General features: G+C 39.5%; 1 protein-coding gene across 3 annotated transcripts; it reads left to right on the top strand.

The window, feature by feature from the left end:
* Positions 1 to 273: 273 nt before the first annotated feature.
* Positions 274 to 14,907, top strand: LOC149673965 (uncharacterized). Of its 3 annotated transcripts, XM_089839770.1 has the most exons (5): positions 312 to 521; positions 586 to 942; positions 8,885 to 12,518; positions 12,878 to 13,709; positions 14,117 to 14,907. In XM_089839770.1, the coding sequence occupies exons 3-5, from the start codon at positions 8,897 to 8,899 to the stop codon at positions 14,709 to 14,711; spliced, it is 5,049 nt and encodes a 1,682-aa protein (XP_089695896.1). In that variant the 5' UTR covers positions 312 to 521; positions 586 to 942; positions 8,885 to 8,896; the 3' UTR covers positions 14,712 to 14,907. The 3 variants fall into 3 exon arrangements, with proteins under 3 accessions (XP_089695897.1, XP_089695896.1, XP_089695899.1); XM_089839771.1 differs by lacking the exons at positions 8,885 to 12,518; positions 12,878 to 13,709; positions 14,117 to 14,907 and adding exons at positions 3,804 to 4,202; positions 4,602 to 7,645; positions 7,726 to 8,240 and having other exon boundaries at positions 274 to 942; XM_089839773.1 differs by lacking the exons at positions 312 to 521; positions 586 to 942; positions 8,885 to 12,518; positions 12,878 to 13,709; positions 14,117 to 14,907 and adding exons at positions 2,214 to 3,721; positions 3,804 to 4,202; positions 4,602 to 7,645; positions 7,726 to 8,240.
* Positions 14,908 to 14,913: the final 6 nt, after the last annotated feature.

Below are 14,913 nucleotides of genomic sequence, written 5' to 3'. Positions count from 1 at the left end.
TATGAATGTTAGTGGAAATGGGTGGGAACTAAGCGGAACGTATAGGTCAAAGCAGGTCAAAGCATATGGTCAGTCTATTTGCTAATAAACACTTCATTACCTCGAGCCAAAAGTGAATTAAAACCCACGGGTTTTCTGGAGTGCGTAGAGAATTCTACCTACTAGGCTAGAACTCAATTAGATTGAAATAATTTAAATACGTATCAAAAGAAGTTTTAGATCGGTACATATTTGTCAATAATAAGTAGCCATTTTTTGTTCGAAATCATCTTTGATTAGACATTGTTTCATAAAAATGTAGTTAATATAATTATCTGTCTTTATATATTAAGTTTATTTTAATCAAATAATAAATACATTAACTATGGACACCTGGTTGGAAATAAACATTGAAGAGTGTTCTATAAATTTCTAATATGTTCAATTCATAAGGTTTTAGAAAAGTAGGAGAGCAGTTTAGAGAGCCATTTTAAACAATGTCCAACTTGGATTATTTATGGACTGTCAATGTTTTAGACAACGTAAGTGCATACTCTACTTTAGTATAGTCACTTATATAGGCTTATTTACGTTCCTGTTTGCTAGTGAGCCCATAGATATTTTAAAAGGGTAGATACGTTTTTCTATATCTATGAGTGAGCCCCATCACGGCCAGTACACGTGCGAAGCGCAGTCACCGCATGCTCACCGGACAAACCGTACGCCAATCAGAATTCAGCACTTAAGAAAGAAGTTCAGCAGTTGCCAGTTGCCACTAGCCAGTAGTAGACTAGGATTGACTCGGACGCGCAAAGAAATCGCTCTAAGAATTTCGAAGTTCGTTATATTAAATAGTGATTGATTTTAGTTTTTGTGTGAAATTAAGTTGTAGTGTTTCACGGATTGGATTCGAATATTATCTGCGAAGATAGTTTTTGGAACAAGAAATCACTGAAGGAACAGGTAGGCTTTGGCTAATGCCACTTTAGTTTTGGTTTCGTTTTGTTGGCGCCATTGCATGTATGATGAGCGGCTAAATGTGCACCTGTTTTGGTTATTACCAAAGTTTATCAACTGTTACAAGTTCCCCCTTTTCCAAAATATTACTAAATTGGGTATGTTTTAACCACAAAATATTGCTGCTTTACCAAATTATTTGTAATTACTTTGTTCTTTGTAAACTTTTTCCACTATATTGTTATGTAATTCCTACCCTATAAAGAGGCGCACTTTTAGCCACTCGTGTTTTATGGTATGACTAGTATTATTGTAAAAAAAAATTGGAAAAATTTGTTTTAATTTTAATGTAATTGGTCGAAATTCTCGGTTGGTTAAAACTAGACTTCTGGCTATTAGAAATATTCGAAGTTTCGAACTTATTGAAAAATATTTGGGCTACTGTTAAAACTTATTTGTCTCAAAATCCAATCGCGAGTTTATTTGTCATAGGCCTACTGCATGGTAGATTCTTTTGTGTCACTTTGTGTGAGATTCAGATTGTCAACAAGGAGCCATTGTACTTGTACGCTAAGGCTTTGTTTAGTAAAGTCACAAAATCACGCACAGACGTGTTCTGGCAGAAGGCAGGAGCGAAGCGCGCCATGATACGTGATTTTTTCCCGCTCAAATAAATATCGGATTAGGCCTTAGTCAAAATTGATCCCGTGTCTATAAGTTTTAGTTCGCGTTATTGTGAATTTAATCCAGGATTTCATCAACTAATTTTAAAACTTTTGAATATCATATTTGAACTACTAGAAACGGATTCATGGAACAAAGCGGTGGGCTTGTACAATGTAACATTTAGTTTTAGTTTCATTTAAGCCTTTTTAACGCCAAAAATTGTCGAGTGAGATTTATATATATATTTCGATGGCTTTGTCTTACAGCTTCGGTAAACTTTATCAGGTTATAAACAATAAAATTAATTTATTTACTAACATAATATAGAATATTGGCTAAGCTACCAAGCGTCTAAGGGTTATTTAAGGGACTTTAAACAAAGAACATGTTGTCTTTTTTTTTTTTTTTTTAATAATTATTTACAACTTTGAATTTTAAATGATAACTAGGGGCAGGGGTTAATCATAAAGCTAAAATGTTAGGAAGTAAATATATATTAGAGAGTTTAAGCATCCTCTATACGCGTACGTGTAGCCACCTTTGACAATGCATTGGTCTAATGCACTGTGGAAGGTAGCTACACGTACGCGTTTAGGGGATGCTTAAACTCTCTATTATTTTTACGGGTGGTCTGAGTAGTTGTAGAATTGAGAAACATTTTGACAGGCCACACCTAGGGCCAAGGTCTAGGGAAGGACTCTGTTTGCACTATGTCAAATGGGTATACCACTCCTTAGAGATGTTTATCAGAAATTGAAAAGTAAAGTAAATGGGGTGAAAGTATTCTATTCACACACTTTCTTCGGACCACCGGTTTGACAAATTGATTTCCAAACACTTGTTACCTCCCCCTGTGATACTTATCAGTTCCCATGAACTAGAAATGGAGATGTTAAGCAACCTTTAGATGTTTAAACTGCCACAAGGGACATAAAGAGAGGCATATTCGCAAAAGTAGGCGAGAATGGTTAACAGTTTCCTTAACCTTTCTATAACATAATCCCCGGGATTTCCCTTTCCATTATAGAACCTTTCTCTGCGGAGATAGTTCTCATCTACCTATTATGTCCTTGTTGCCACTGTTATTTTCTTTTGAAGAGTTCACATTACGATGCTAATTACAAACTAGCCTTAAATGAACCAGGTTTTGAAGTAAAATTTATCATAAACTGGCCCGAGCTTAGAATGAAGGATTTGCCCTTTATTATAAATACGTGCCAGTTTTCATTTAAATAGAACTTGGCTAAAAACACATAAATCTCACATGTTTTGAAGAAAACCTAAATCTCTTGAGTCAATAAAAACTGGTAAATCTCACACGTCATTTATAGAAATAAGCTAAAACCCATAAATCTCACAGCGCAATGAAGATAAATTGGGTAAAAACTGGTAACCGATATCATTAAGAGAACTTCGTTAAAATCCATAAATTACTTAAGGGGCCATCGATAAAACACTTCGATCATAACTTTATTACGGTGGCCCGGACGTCAAAATGTTATAGAACATTTTCGACTCAAACTCGCTCAAAGAACCCACGCTCCTTTTTGAAGCGCCCTTCATATAGTGTGTCAGTGAACTGAAAATGTTATTGGTTATTGCCATCTGTTATCGTTTATAAATCGGTCTTACAAACACCTGAATATTTTCTTCTACCACAAGTTAATAGTTTAATTTTGTTATGTAAGTTAGATACTATTAGTTTATCTCAGAGTGACTCGCGTATAAAACTTCACAATCTCGAAAGTTACATAGTTTTCGCAGAGTACATACATAATGAGTTTCGTTCATCATAACTGAAAAAAATATTTGTTTGACTAATCTGAAACTCAGTCAGTCAGAAAAGTTGCCAAAATTATGTTACTATACGATGGTACCCACTCACTCTATAAGCATATATCATAAACGCGTGAAACCTCTTAAGTACCTATCTGAGGCTGTTCTGCGTGGAACGTCTCATCCGGTTTTCTTTCACTTAAGCGCTTTCAAAATATCGGACGCGAAAGATTAAAACAAAAAAACCCACGAGACATATTTGTCGCTTCTTAGCGAGAAGTATCTCTGGGCGTGGTCTGACTGAGCGTCAAACTAAGGGAACGATACGTTTCCGTATTTATAGGTGCGTAGACACGATAAACTTTTGTAAATAAATATTTGTGGGTCTAAGCTAGGCAGTATAACTTCAACCCGTTTATTTTCAGGCTACTACGTAAAAATAAGCATGTCACTAAAAGTGAATAGTCGGTTGGCTTTGGGACGTGATGCGAATATTGGACAACTATACGATGCCAGATCTGAAAGTCTTCTGGAAACCTGTATTTACGATGAGGAAAGTTGGCCTGGTGTCACCGTTACCGGATTTGAAAACGCCAAGAAATGCCACTTGCTCTACGCCCGTGATCATCCGCAATTTAACATCTACGAATTTTTCAACTTGCCACCTGATCAGCAAGCGAGTATCATGGCTGGTTTGCAAGTTGCAACCGGATCCGCGGCTGTACTTCACGAAGATGTCAAACCTAATACGTTCAATGCTTACGTGAAATACAGCGTTCGTACTGAAACTCGCCACTTGAAGTTATCCGACCCCAAGTTGAAAGGTAAAAATTCAACTATAATTAAGAACTACATAGCGAAGGGAGGTAGTTGCAGATTTTCGTAATTCCCCTTCAAAGACCATATAGAGCACTATCTTGCGCACTGCGATAGACAAATTTCTCTTGCAGAGTAATTATAAACATACCTCGGCTTCTAACTAGGTATCTTGCGCCATGTTGCTTGCTAACTTCTCATCATACATTTTTCGCAAACGTGTCAAATGTACGAGTTATTCTTTGCCTCCCTTTCTCAAGAAGATACCGTTCTTTGTTTGACTTGCTCTTTTTCAATAGGTTTAACTTTTTGGCGTGTTCCAATAAAAATAGTACTTTATTGCCTTACCTAACATAAGTTGACGCTTTGTGTGTTTTTAAGGGAGAAATATGTAATTATTTTTATAGATAAAATCCATGACAATTCAGCCACAATCTTGACCAATGGTGCTACTCATTTGGTCTGTGGTATTATCTATGGAGCTGATGTTGTGGCCACTTACAATGGCGTTTGGTCTCAGAGAGAATGTGAAAGGCACGCGCTTGAACTTGAAAACGTCATTGATCAGTTCAAAGAAGCGGTTGAAAAGGACGATGCCGCCAACTTCATTAAAAATAATCTGACTGATATCGAATCCTTGAAAGCTACTATATACAGCGACGTGAAACTGGAAAAAGAAATTTCAAACATCTCTTTAAAAGATTCCCTAATGTATTTCCAAGAAGCCTCGGAATACTTAGAGCTTGGAAATGGGCCGGATACACCGATTACCTTGTTATTATTACCGCTTCATAACTTAATTGACCATGAAGGAGCCAAATTGCAATTTTACCCAGTTTGCAAGGTGGCCTTGTTCAAACTTTTTGGATTCCGTACCAACTTGAGGATTTTCGACGAGTTCTACAACCTCGTCAGCAAGCACGGATGGCATGTCATGTCCGACAGTGTTCTCAGGGGGATAGCTACTTTCAGTAAAGGTCTTACGATTGACACGCGCAAGAAGGTAGATCACTTCAAGAAGTGGTTAATGGAGCGCCGTGTGAAGGATCCCAACATGGAGTTTTCATTCGTCGAGTCCAAATTCAATGTTATTAGAATTAATACAATACTACAGCAATTCGCATCCGAAGCAAATGCTCTCAAATGGCTAAATGAGTTATCTTTAAATGGAATCGTCTACCTAAAGCAAGAGCGTAAACTTTGCGAAAATATCCAAGCCTACAATGAAGTCTATGTTCTCAAATTCGACAGCACGTTTAGGAAGGAGCGTAAACGTGAATTTGACGTGAACTACGGCTATTTCTTGACCCTGATGAAGGAAGTGAAAGAAAGAATTCAGGCGTCTCAGTCAAAAGATTTGGCATCATTTACCATGACAAATGAAGCTACCATTAACTTCATCGTCTTTGAGAAAATGGAGGAGCAAACCAACAATTTCAACTCATTATTTGACACTGATGATGAAGATACAGCAAGTTCAGCAAACACATGCGTCATTGAAAGATATCAGAATGGCGAATTCGTTGGATTTTGCAAGCCGAATCAATCGTCGATTAATGAGGAAGACCAAAGCTTCGCCACTACCATTCCATTTGATGACGTTGATAGTTCATCAAGTTCATCTTCGGAATCGGAATCTTCGACTCCATCGTCATGCCGATGGGTCATAAACTTTGACGAAGATTATAAAAATATCAAGCCAATAACCAGCGCCGTGGCTAAAATAATCTGTCCTGGTACGTTACAGGGAAAATGTAACGCCACTGAAGTTCAGGTCTGGACATGCGAAAATTGCGTCAAACTTCTGGAATTTGATTTCGACGAAAGTTTTTATTGCGGATGCGGTTTGGGTCCAGTCACCAGTTGCTCCTTTAAATGCGACAGCAAAACTCACAGAGGAGATTACTACACATTCAACCGCAAAGAATGCCTTAAACGCTTGAAGGAACTTAAACCAAGGGAGGAATTGAACATCTTAGTACTGGGTGAAACTGGAGTTGGAAAATCAACATTCATCAACGCTATGGCGAATTATCTCACATTCGAAACTATGGCCGAAGCCGAGGCCTCTGATTTGATCAGTCTAATTGCCTCTTCCTTTACCGTCACCGATAAGTACTATGAAGAAAAGACCATTCAAGTGGGACATGATGAAAACGAGGCCGAAGAAACTGGGGCCAGTAAGACGCAGTCTTGCAAATGCTACAGCTTTCCGTCCATAAACCGAATTGTCAGAATCGTCGATACGCCTGGAATCGGAGATACCAGGGGTATCAAGCAAGATGCCAAGAACTTCGATAACATTCTGCAATTCATCTCGCACTACTCCAGTATTCACGGAATCCTTATGTTGCTCAAGCCTAACAACTCCAGACTCTCGATCTTCTTTCGATTCTGCATTCAAGAACTTCTTTGCCATTTGCACAAAAGCGCCAGCGAAAATATAGTTTTCGTTTTCACCAACGCCAGAAGTACTTTCTACCGTCCAGGAGACACTCTTCCTCCACTCAAGAAGCTATTGAAAGAAATCAAAGACAAAGAACCTTTCGTAGAAATTCCTTTGAATCACAAGAGAATTTACTGTCTCGATAACGAGGCTTATCGATTCCTTGTGGCCTTGAAAAATGATGTCCAATTTGACGAAGATTATCGAAAGAACTTTTCATCGAGTTGGGAAAGATCCGTATCGGAATGCGAGAGATTGATGAAACATATCGCCGGGTTGCAACCACACTCAGTTCGAGATACCATATCCCTCAATGAAGCTAGAAGATTAATTGTGGCTTTGTCAAAGCCATTGGGAGATATAACTCAAAATATTCAGTTGAACATTTCAATGGTACAAGACCAGAAGGCTAAAATACAAAGGGCTGGTGATGACATTGTACAATTGAAGAAGAATCTTTACGTACCAGTCGTGGACTTGGAACCAGTCGCCTTTAATTATCCAAGAACCGTATGCGCTGCCCCGGAATGCTACGAACTGCACACAATTGATGGGATTCAGAAAATTGACTACAAGCAAGTTTGCCACGCTCATTGCTACCTTACGAATGTCAAACCGGAAGTCGTGAACAACCCGGCGCTAAAGGGTTGCGCCGCCATGGGCGGTTATGACAACTGTCGCCAGTGTGGCTGTCATTATGAGAAACACATGCATATCTACTACGAGAACAAGCAGATCTACACCGAGAAATTGGACACGAGTGTTCAGGATGAAATTGACAACAAAGAGAAGCGACAACAAAGCGTGCAAAAGGTTATCGACGATTTGGAAAATAGAAGCTTAAAGTTGCAAGAAGAGCAGAAGATAATCATGAGAACCAGCGCCAAGTTTGCCAGCTTCTTGAAAAATAACGCCATAACGCCTTATAACGACGCTCTCAAAGATTACCTGGAATATTTGATAACCGTCGAAGAACAAAAGAGCTTCCAAGATACCGAAAGAAAGGTAATAGCGAAGTTTTAAAATTTAAGTAGTACTCTTAGCGGTTAATGTTATGTTGTTCGTATGTATTTTCCATCTTAAAGGCGTTGGTCGATGAACTGACGAAAATGAAGCAATCCTACGAAGCCGAGGTTCGAGTTCTGGAGGACAGCATCAATTTAGCTTCCACCGATGGTACCATCGGACAGCTGCACTCCGTTACTGTAAATGATATCGATAAAAGCGTCAAGGAGCTGTACGCTTTGGAAATCAACGGAAATGCTATCAAGAAAATGGTCGACGTCTTTGAGCAAGGCCGTGCCAAGGAACACACCAATTATTCTGAGCACGTCTATCAACCAGCTCGCTACAATCAGACTGGTTCGAGTAGACGAAGAGGCCAAGAGTCATTTATGGGCAAGGCTTTCAATGCTCTTCAGAAGTTGTGGTTGTAGACTCTGTCCAACCTTCCTGGAGACATTTTTCACCTTATTTTCGAATATCTCTTTTTCAGTTGTTTTAGATTTGACAATTCATCTTTGCTATTTTTATAAACTTTGTAAAACTCTGTTATGTTTCTCTATAGAGCATTAATAAAGCTTTAATATGTTCTTATTCATTTCTACGGGGTTTTTTTTCGGAGGGGGAGAGAGGAAGTATGTTTGGGGATGCGATTAATTAGGGACGTAGTTAAGGTTTACTAGTTAGTTAGAAGTTGGGGTCAAGTTATCTCCGGTGGACACGGGGAAAGTCGGCACCTATAGGGTTGGAAGGCCGATGCGTCATATTCCCTCAAACTTTGTCGCTCAGGAGTACGCCACACTCCTGACGATGTTCGACGATTCTTCCGCTGGAATCGCTACTGAGATTGTGGTCTGTCATACGACATTTTTCTCCAAAGACTGCTAGGCCACCACTGGGGCGAACGTGTCTGCGAAATTTCATCTTTCATTATTGTAAATAGGCTGATGCCTTTCCCTCACAATCTCTCTTTGACCCTTGCAGTTCCGAATAGCGTATGCTCTAGAATATAAGATTATAAACCGTTTAGCCTCTTATTAAAAAATATGTTATATTTGTCAAGTTTTTCTTTCGCTATGCTATTACAAATCAACATGTACTTCGTGCGGTCAAATTTTTTAAACAAAAGGGTGTGCAGACTCAGTTAAGCTTTACGAATTTACGATATATTTTGAAGAAATAAAGAATCATTTGTTTAGTCGTGATGCACGAAGGTAACGTGTACTTAATTCAAAATTTCAGAACATAATTAATATGGCGGCAAGAGGAAAGCTAACATCCTCGGAAAGAGCCGCTCTTGGACGACCGGCTTCCTTGGGTCAACACTACGATATCATAAACGATCGATTACTGGACACCTCGTTGCCTGGAGACTGGCTAAAGACTAAGGGATTCGTGCGAAATTGCCCAGACATGAAAACCACCAGCAGTACGTTTTCAATCGAAGATTCATTTTCTCTAAGACTCGATGGACTAAACATCCCTTTGGACCAAAAACTCGGACTGATGTTTGGAGTTCACGAAAAACTTAAAAACAACTATGATGAGTTAATCAAGTGGAAGAAAAAATCCCACAGAATTGTTACTGGAACTTTAATCCACACAATATACACAACTTCGGAAGATTTGGATACTTCGCGAGCTTTAGAGGCAGCGAGAGGAAGTAGAAATTTGAATAAGGCTACCCATATAGTGAGCGGAATAACGCGTGGGTATCAGTTAATCCTGACATTTCATCGTCGAGTTTTGTCATCATTCGAAACTGAAGTAGTTAAAACCGAGCTTAAGGATTTTATTTCGGAAGCCAAGGATAATTTTACCAACCCTGATGCCTTAAGAGATATTTTTCGAAAGTATCGTCACTTTGATCTAAAAACGGAAGTTCATGGCTATGTTAAACAAACTTACGAAGATTGGGATATTTTTTGCGACTCGTTCCCGGAATGGCTTAAAGGCATTTCAGCCAAAAAGGACCGACCAATCATGATAAAAGTAGACAAAGTTGATGGATTTGGGCATTCATTTAGTGCGGGATATACTGAAATTGGCAAGGATAATTTCAAGGAAATTGAGGACCATTTTCAAGGCATAAATAACGCCAAATGCGCCTTCACGGACTTCTACAATGATGTTCGTGATAATCAAGAGAGCATTACTCGTCCAGAACTGCGTGATATCCAGAAAATCAGAGAACAAATTGAATCAGATTTGGAGAAACAAACATCGAGGTTTCGTACAACCATAGAAAAAAATCGTTCCATAAACTCAACTGTATACATGATCTTCTCACAGTATTTGATAAACGAATCAAAAATAATGAAGGATCTGTCCAAGTTTGAAAACAGTGTTGCGGCTCACGCGGTAATTGCCGAAATGAAAGCAAGAGGCTGTGGCATCATCCACCCACAATCCGAGCTCCAGGAGAAAGTCGACAGTTCTTACGAAATTTTGGTATTCCATTACTACCCCAAGGAAAAGGGCTTATTTAAATCGTCAATTTGGTTTAAAAATTACGAGTTTTTCATAAACGCCTTGAAAAATTCCACTCAGAAATATGATTTCTACCTTATGGAACATGAAAGTCCAGGACTTGTAAATAGGTTTGTGGGGAGAATTTGGTTCTCCAATCCTGCAAGCGCTTACGTCTCTCATTATTATTGTGGCGAAGAAAAATCGAATAACTGTGCTGAATCGCCCTATTGCATATTATTGAAAAATATGGCTGAATCATTGGCGAACCCACATCAAGAAGCCGAGCACGATACTGACGTCCAAACAGATGATTTCCAAAAGAAGATAGAAAACACGGCTTCAAAGCAAATCACTCACGCCCAAGCATTAGGAAATGATCTAACGGTGACTTCTGTTCAAGAGAAATACACTCCTCCACTAACTGAAAGTTCGTATGCCACCAACAACGAAGCTAGAGATCAAGTGAGGAGCAGAACCAATCTTGTAAATTTGCAGCCAGACTCTCAAAAAACCGCCTCCAGTGAAGCCGGAAACAGGAAGCCCATCATAGTGTTAAGTGAAGCATTTGGCAATGCGGAATTGACTGAAGATGAACTCAGACACAATTTGAAAGTCTTTGGGGGAAGTTTAAGTCGCCCATCAAAAGCTGTCCATAGCGTCGGTTGCTTGGTGTATGACGTTCGGTGGTCAGATGATTCCGACCCATCCTCTGGTAATAATGCTCAGAGTTGTGATGACGAAACGAGCAGCATTTCAAGGGAAGAGGGACAGCGTTTAGCAATGGCCTCCTCGAAAGATTACCACACTTTTAATCGGATGCAGAACCAGTCTACGCGATATGGATGTCCTAATATATCCAGTGGATTAGGCAGAGGCGGTATTACTTCAAACTTACTCGCGTCAAAAAGTACGAATTGGTCGGACTTATTCTCGTCTGAAGTTCAAGAAACCAGGAGTCAAATAATTCAAAAGGAGCGTATTAAAATCTTGTCTAAGGACAACGACCATTCTAGCGATGTTCAAACCCCCATTGAAGATCCCAACGAAACCTTTAAATATAACCCCAAAACCAACGAGTACGAAAATGAATCAAGGAAAATCGCTCCCATGGGTAGGGGTCGAGGGAGAGGTAGAGGTCGACCTCCTATAATTGATTGCGCAGGTGCTGCAAAACAAAACTCAAAAGCCAACGAATGCGAAATTGAAAAAACGCGAATGTCGATAAACGATGGAGACCAGGATACAAGTTTAGAGTCGCAAGTAGACGAATTTAACAAACCAAGCAGTTCTGATGATGATTCAAATCAAAGTTCGGCTGAAGACAATTCCGTAATTGAAGGTGTATCCCACGGCGACATATCGTCCAAACCCAATAAAGAAGGACGAATGGAACCAGATAAAATATCATCTAACACCGACTCTAATATTTCCAGCCTCCAAAACTCAACCGACACGCCAGAAGATATACAGCACCCGACGAATGAATGTTTTGAGCCAAGTACAAGTAACACCGAACCAAGTCGAAAGAAAACCAAGATCGAAGAAAAAGTGAAGGCATTAAATAAAAAAGCCAAAAATAAACGAAGGAATTCCCAAAGTAAAAACACAAAGAAGCAAATTAAAGAAAAGCCAGAAAACGAAAGTCGTCGTAAGCCTATCGAAAGTACGAGCCCAAAACTTTCAGAAGAAACCAAATATCTTTTACAATTTCAAAATGAGAATCCCCGCGAAGACCTTCCCGAAGATGAAGTTAGCGATACAAATATAATTTGTACCGTGAAACGGAACCAAGATTACGAAGACACCGACGAATTGACTGAAGAAATAGACAACTTTCCTGTGCTGAAAATGATGTGTCCTTCGCATCTTTATGGATCGTGCAAACAAAATGGGGTTAACGTCTGGATGTGCGATGTCTGCAATTCCGAGTTGCGATACGGAATGAATCAGTACATCTATTGCGTCAACTGTGGCAGGGCTTCCGCCTTTTCTTTCACCTTCAAGTGTAGTCACGTGACACACGGAGAAGAATTCTTTAAGTTCCCTAGAGAGGATGACGTTTTGGCCATGTTGGAGAAGCTCGGAAATCGGGAAGAGTTGAATATTCTTATCCTCGGCGAGACAGGCGTAGGAAAGACAACCTTCATCAACGCCTTCGCCAATTACTTGACGTACGATACCTTGGACGAAGCTGAACGCTCAGAATTGATTGGATTGATACCTTCGTCTTTTACACTTTCGGATGAGAACTACGACGAAATAACCGTCAAGTTTGGTGAAACGGATGTCAACGAGTCCGAGGAGGAAGGAGCGTCCAAGACTCAAACTTGCAAATGTTACTCGTTTCCTTGCGGAGAAAAGATGGTGAAGCTGATTGATACGCCCGGAATTGGGGACACTAAAGGTTTGTATTGTTTTTTTTTCGTTTGAATCTTTCTTTGCCTATCCGTGATTTAGCGGCGGTTTCGTTACTGGAAAGCATTTCCTGTCAGTATACGGTGCTCTTTAGCCTTAATTCACTAACATGTCATCGAAAAGTAATATCTCGTATAGGAGAACGTTCTAGTAATGCTTGGCAATTTAGAAAGGATTTCCCTAGTTTAGTGTGACGCGGAGTTTAGTAATAAAACAAAGAGGAGTTTTTGTATCATCCTATATAGTATGATTTTAATGCAACGTTTCAATGATATACCGCTTAGATTTTTTACCACGCTTTATTTCTGTATTTTAACAACCATTTTTATCATTTTTTTCACAACAAAGGCATTGACCAAGACGCGAAGAACTTCGTCAACATATTGAGTTTCATCTCCAACTTCTCGAATATCCATGGAATTCTACTTCTCATGAAACCCAACAATTCCCGGCTAAACATTTTCTTCCGTTTCTGCATCCAAGAACTACTGAAACACTTGCATAAAAGTGCCAGCGAGAATATCAATTTTGTTTTCACCAACTCGAAAAGCACCTTTTACCGACCAGGAGACACTTTCCGTCCTTTGAAAAAATTGCTATCGGAATTGAGGGATGTAAACATACCCTTGAACCAGGAAACCATTTATTGTATGGACAATGATTCCTTCCGGTTTCTGGTCGCTTCCCATAACAATGTAAAATTCACCCAAGAGGACTTGAAGGAATATACCACCAGCTGGAAAAAATCCGCCAAGGAGTGCGAACGTTTGCTGAACAGAGTCGCCCAACTAAAACCGCACTCGGTTAAAGAGACGTTATCGATCAATGGAGCCAGATGTCTGATTGTCTCGCTGACCCAACCTCTTGGCGACATTATAATGATGATAAACGAAAATCTTTATTATATCAATAAACATATTCAGAATTTAATCGCTGGTCAAAATAAGATTGAGAAGATTCGAAAGTGTCTATTCGTACCTGTCGTGGACCCGGAAGTTGAGCATTTTAATAAACCGAGAACAGTATGCGGGTCCGAACGTTGCACGACGACCAATCCGAATGGCGTGGAAAATTTTGCTGTGTGCCATAACCCTTGCCTGTTAAGCGGTACCAGCCATAATGTTGTGGGGAACGAGCAGCTATTTCATTGCGCTATCTTCAAAGACGGCATATGTGAAAAGTAAGAATGACATTTAATTTGGTTTGTAGTTGACATTTCCTCTGTAGAATTTACAGAATAAGTCTCCAAAAACTGTGAGGTATATGTATAGACAATACATCTCCACAAACCCTTTTGTCTTTTAATCTACAATCGTTTTAGTCTACTCTGGTCGCCCGAATGAATGTTTAAAAGAAATTTAAATTATTGCGTTTCTGGCGACAGGGCCGTCGAGAGGGTGGGGGAATTCGGTCAGTTTCCCCGGGGTCCACACCTTCTAGGGGCACTGGACGCGTATAGGGCTGTCTTTAGAGGGCCCCTGTCTGTCTATCCATTTGTTTGTTTGACTGTTTAGGAGAGGTTCGACGATAAGTGTTAGTTCTAATGGAATATTGTAAGGTTTTTGGTCATTCTAATTGTACATATAGGTGTGGCTGCTCATGGAAACACCACATGCACATGTACTATCAAATGCGGAAGACCTACTCTAAAAAAATGGATAGCACCGCGAACGCTAACCTTTCAAACTGGGAAACTCGACAAGAAGCAGCTGAAGAAATAAAACGCAAATTAGAAGAGGACAGAAAATGTTACACGAGTGAATTGGATTACGTCCTGAAAGCCAGCGCTATGTTCACTCACTTTATTGCCCAGAATTCCTTGACGCAACAGTCGGATTTCATAATGAATTATCTTCGGTCCCTTATTGATCGCGAAAGATCCAAGAGACAAGCTTTGGGCACTGACTGTGAAAGTGCTACTTTCTCGCAGGAACTTGAAAAGGCCGTAAACGGTTACGCCAGAGAGGTTAGCCGCCTCGAAAGGGAACGTAAGGATGTCACGGCCCAGGAAATTGACGTCCACGTCAACATGCTTTACGATCTGCCGAAATTCGGAAATATTTTCAAGGATATTGCGCAAAGACACGAGCAAGCCTTGGCCATGGAAGTAGCCCGTTATTCCGAGCGTGTATATGTTCCTAGAAATGCAGCTGGCGGTGGAAAAAGATTTCAGTTTTCATAAAAACACTGAAGTGGAAAATTCGTCTTCATTAAAGTTTTTTTTTTTTAGATTTATATTTTTTTTCTTTTCTGATTTCGATATTATTATTTTTTTTCTTTTCTGATTTCGATATTATTATTTTTTTCTTTTCTGATTTCGATATTATTATTTTTTTCTTTTGTAAGCTCTCTTAATAAATGTTTTATGACACGTAAAATGGCCG

Source organism: Phalangium opilio, unplaced genomic scaffold, assembly GCF_054372755.1.
Source record: "Phalangium opilio isolate 3A_F unplaced genomic scaffold, DU_Popi_V2 ptg000048l_1, whole genome shotgun sequence".
In the NCBI taxonomy this organism is placed as follows: Eukaryota; Metazoa; Arthropoda; class Arachnida; order Opiliones; family Phalangiidae; genus Phalangium; species Phalangium opilio.
Note: the sequence above shows the minus strand (reverse complement) of the source record. Positions and strands in the feature narration are given on the sequence as shown.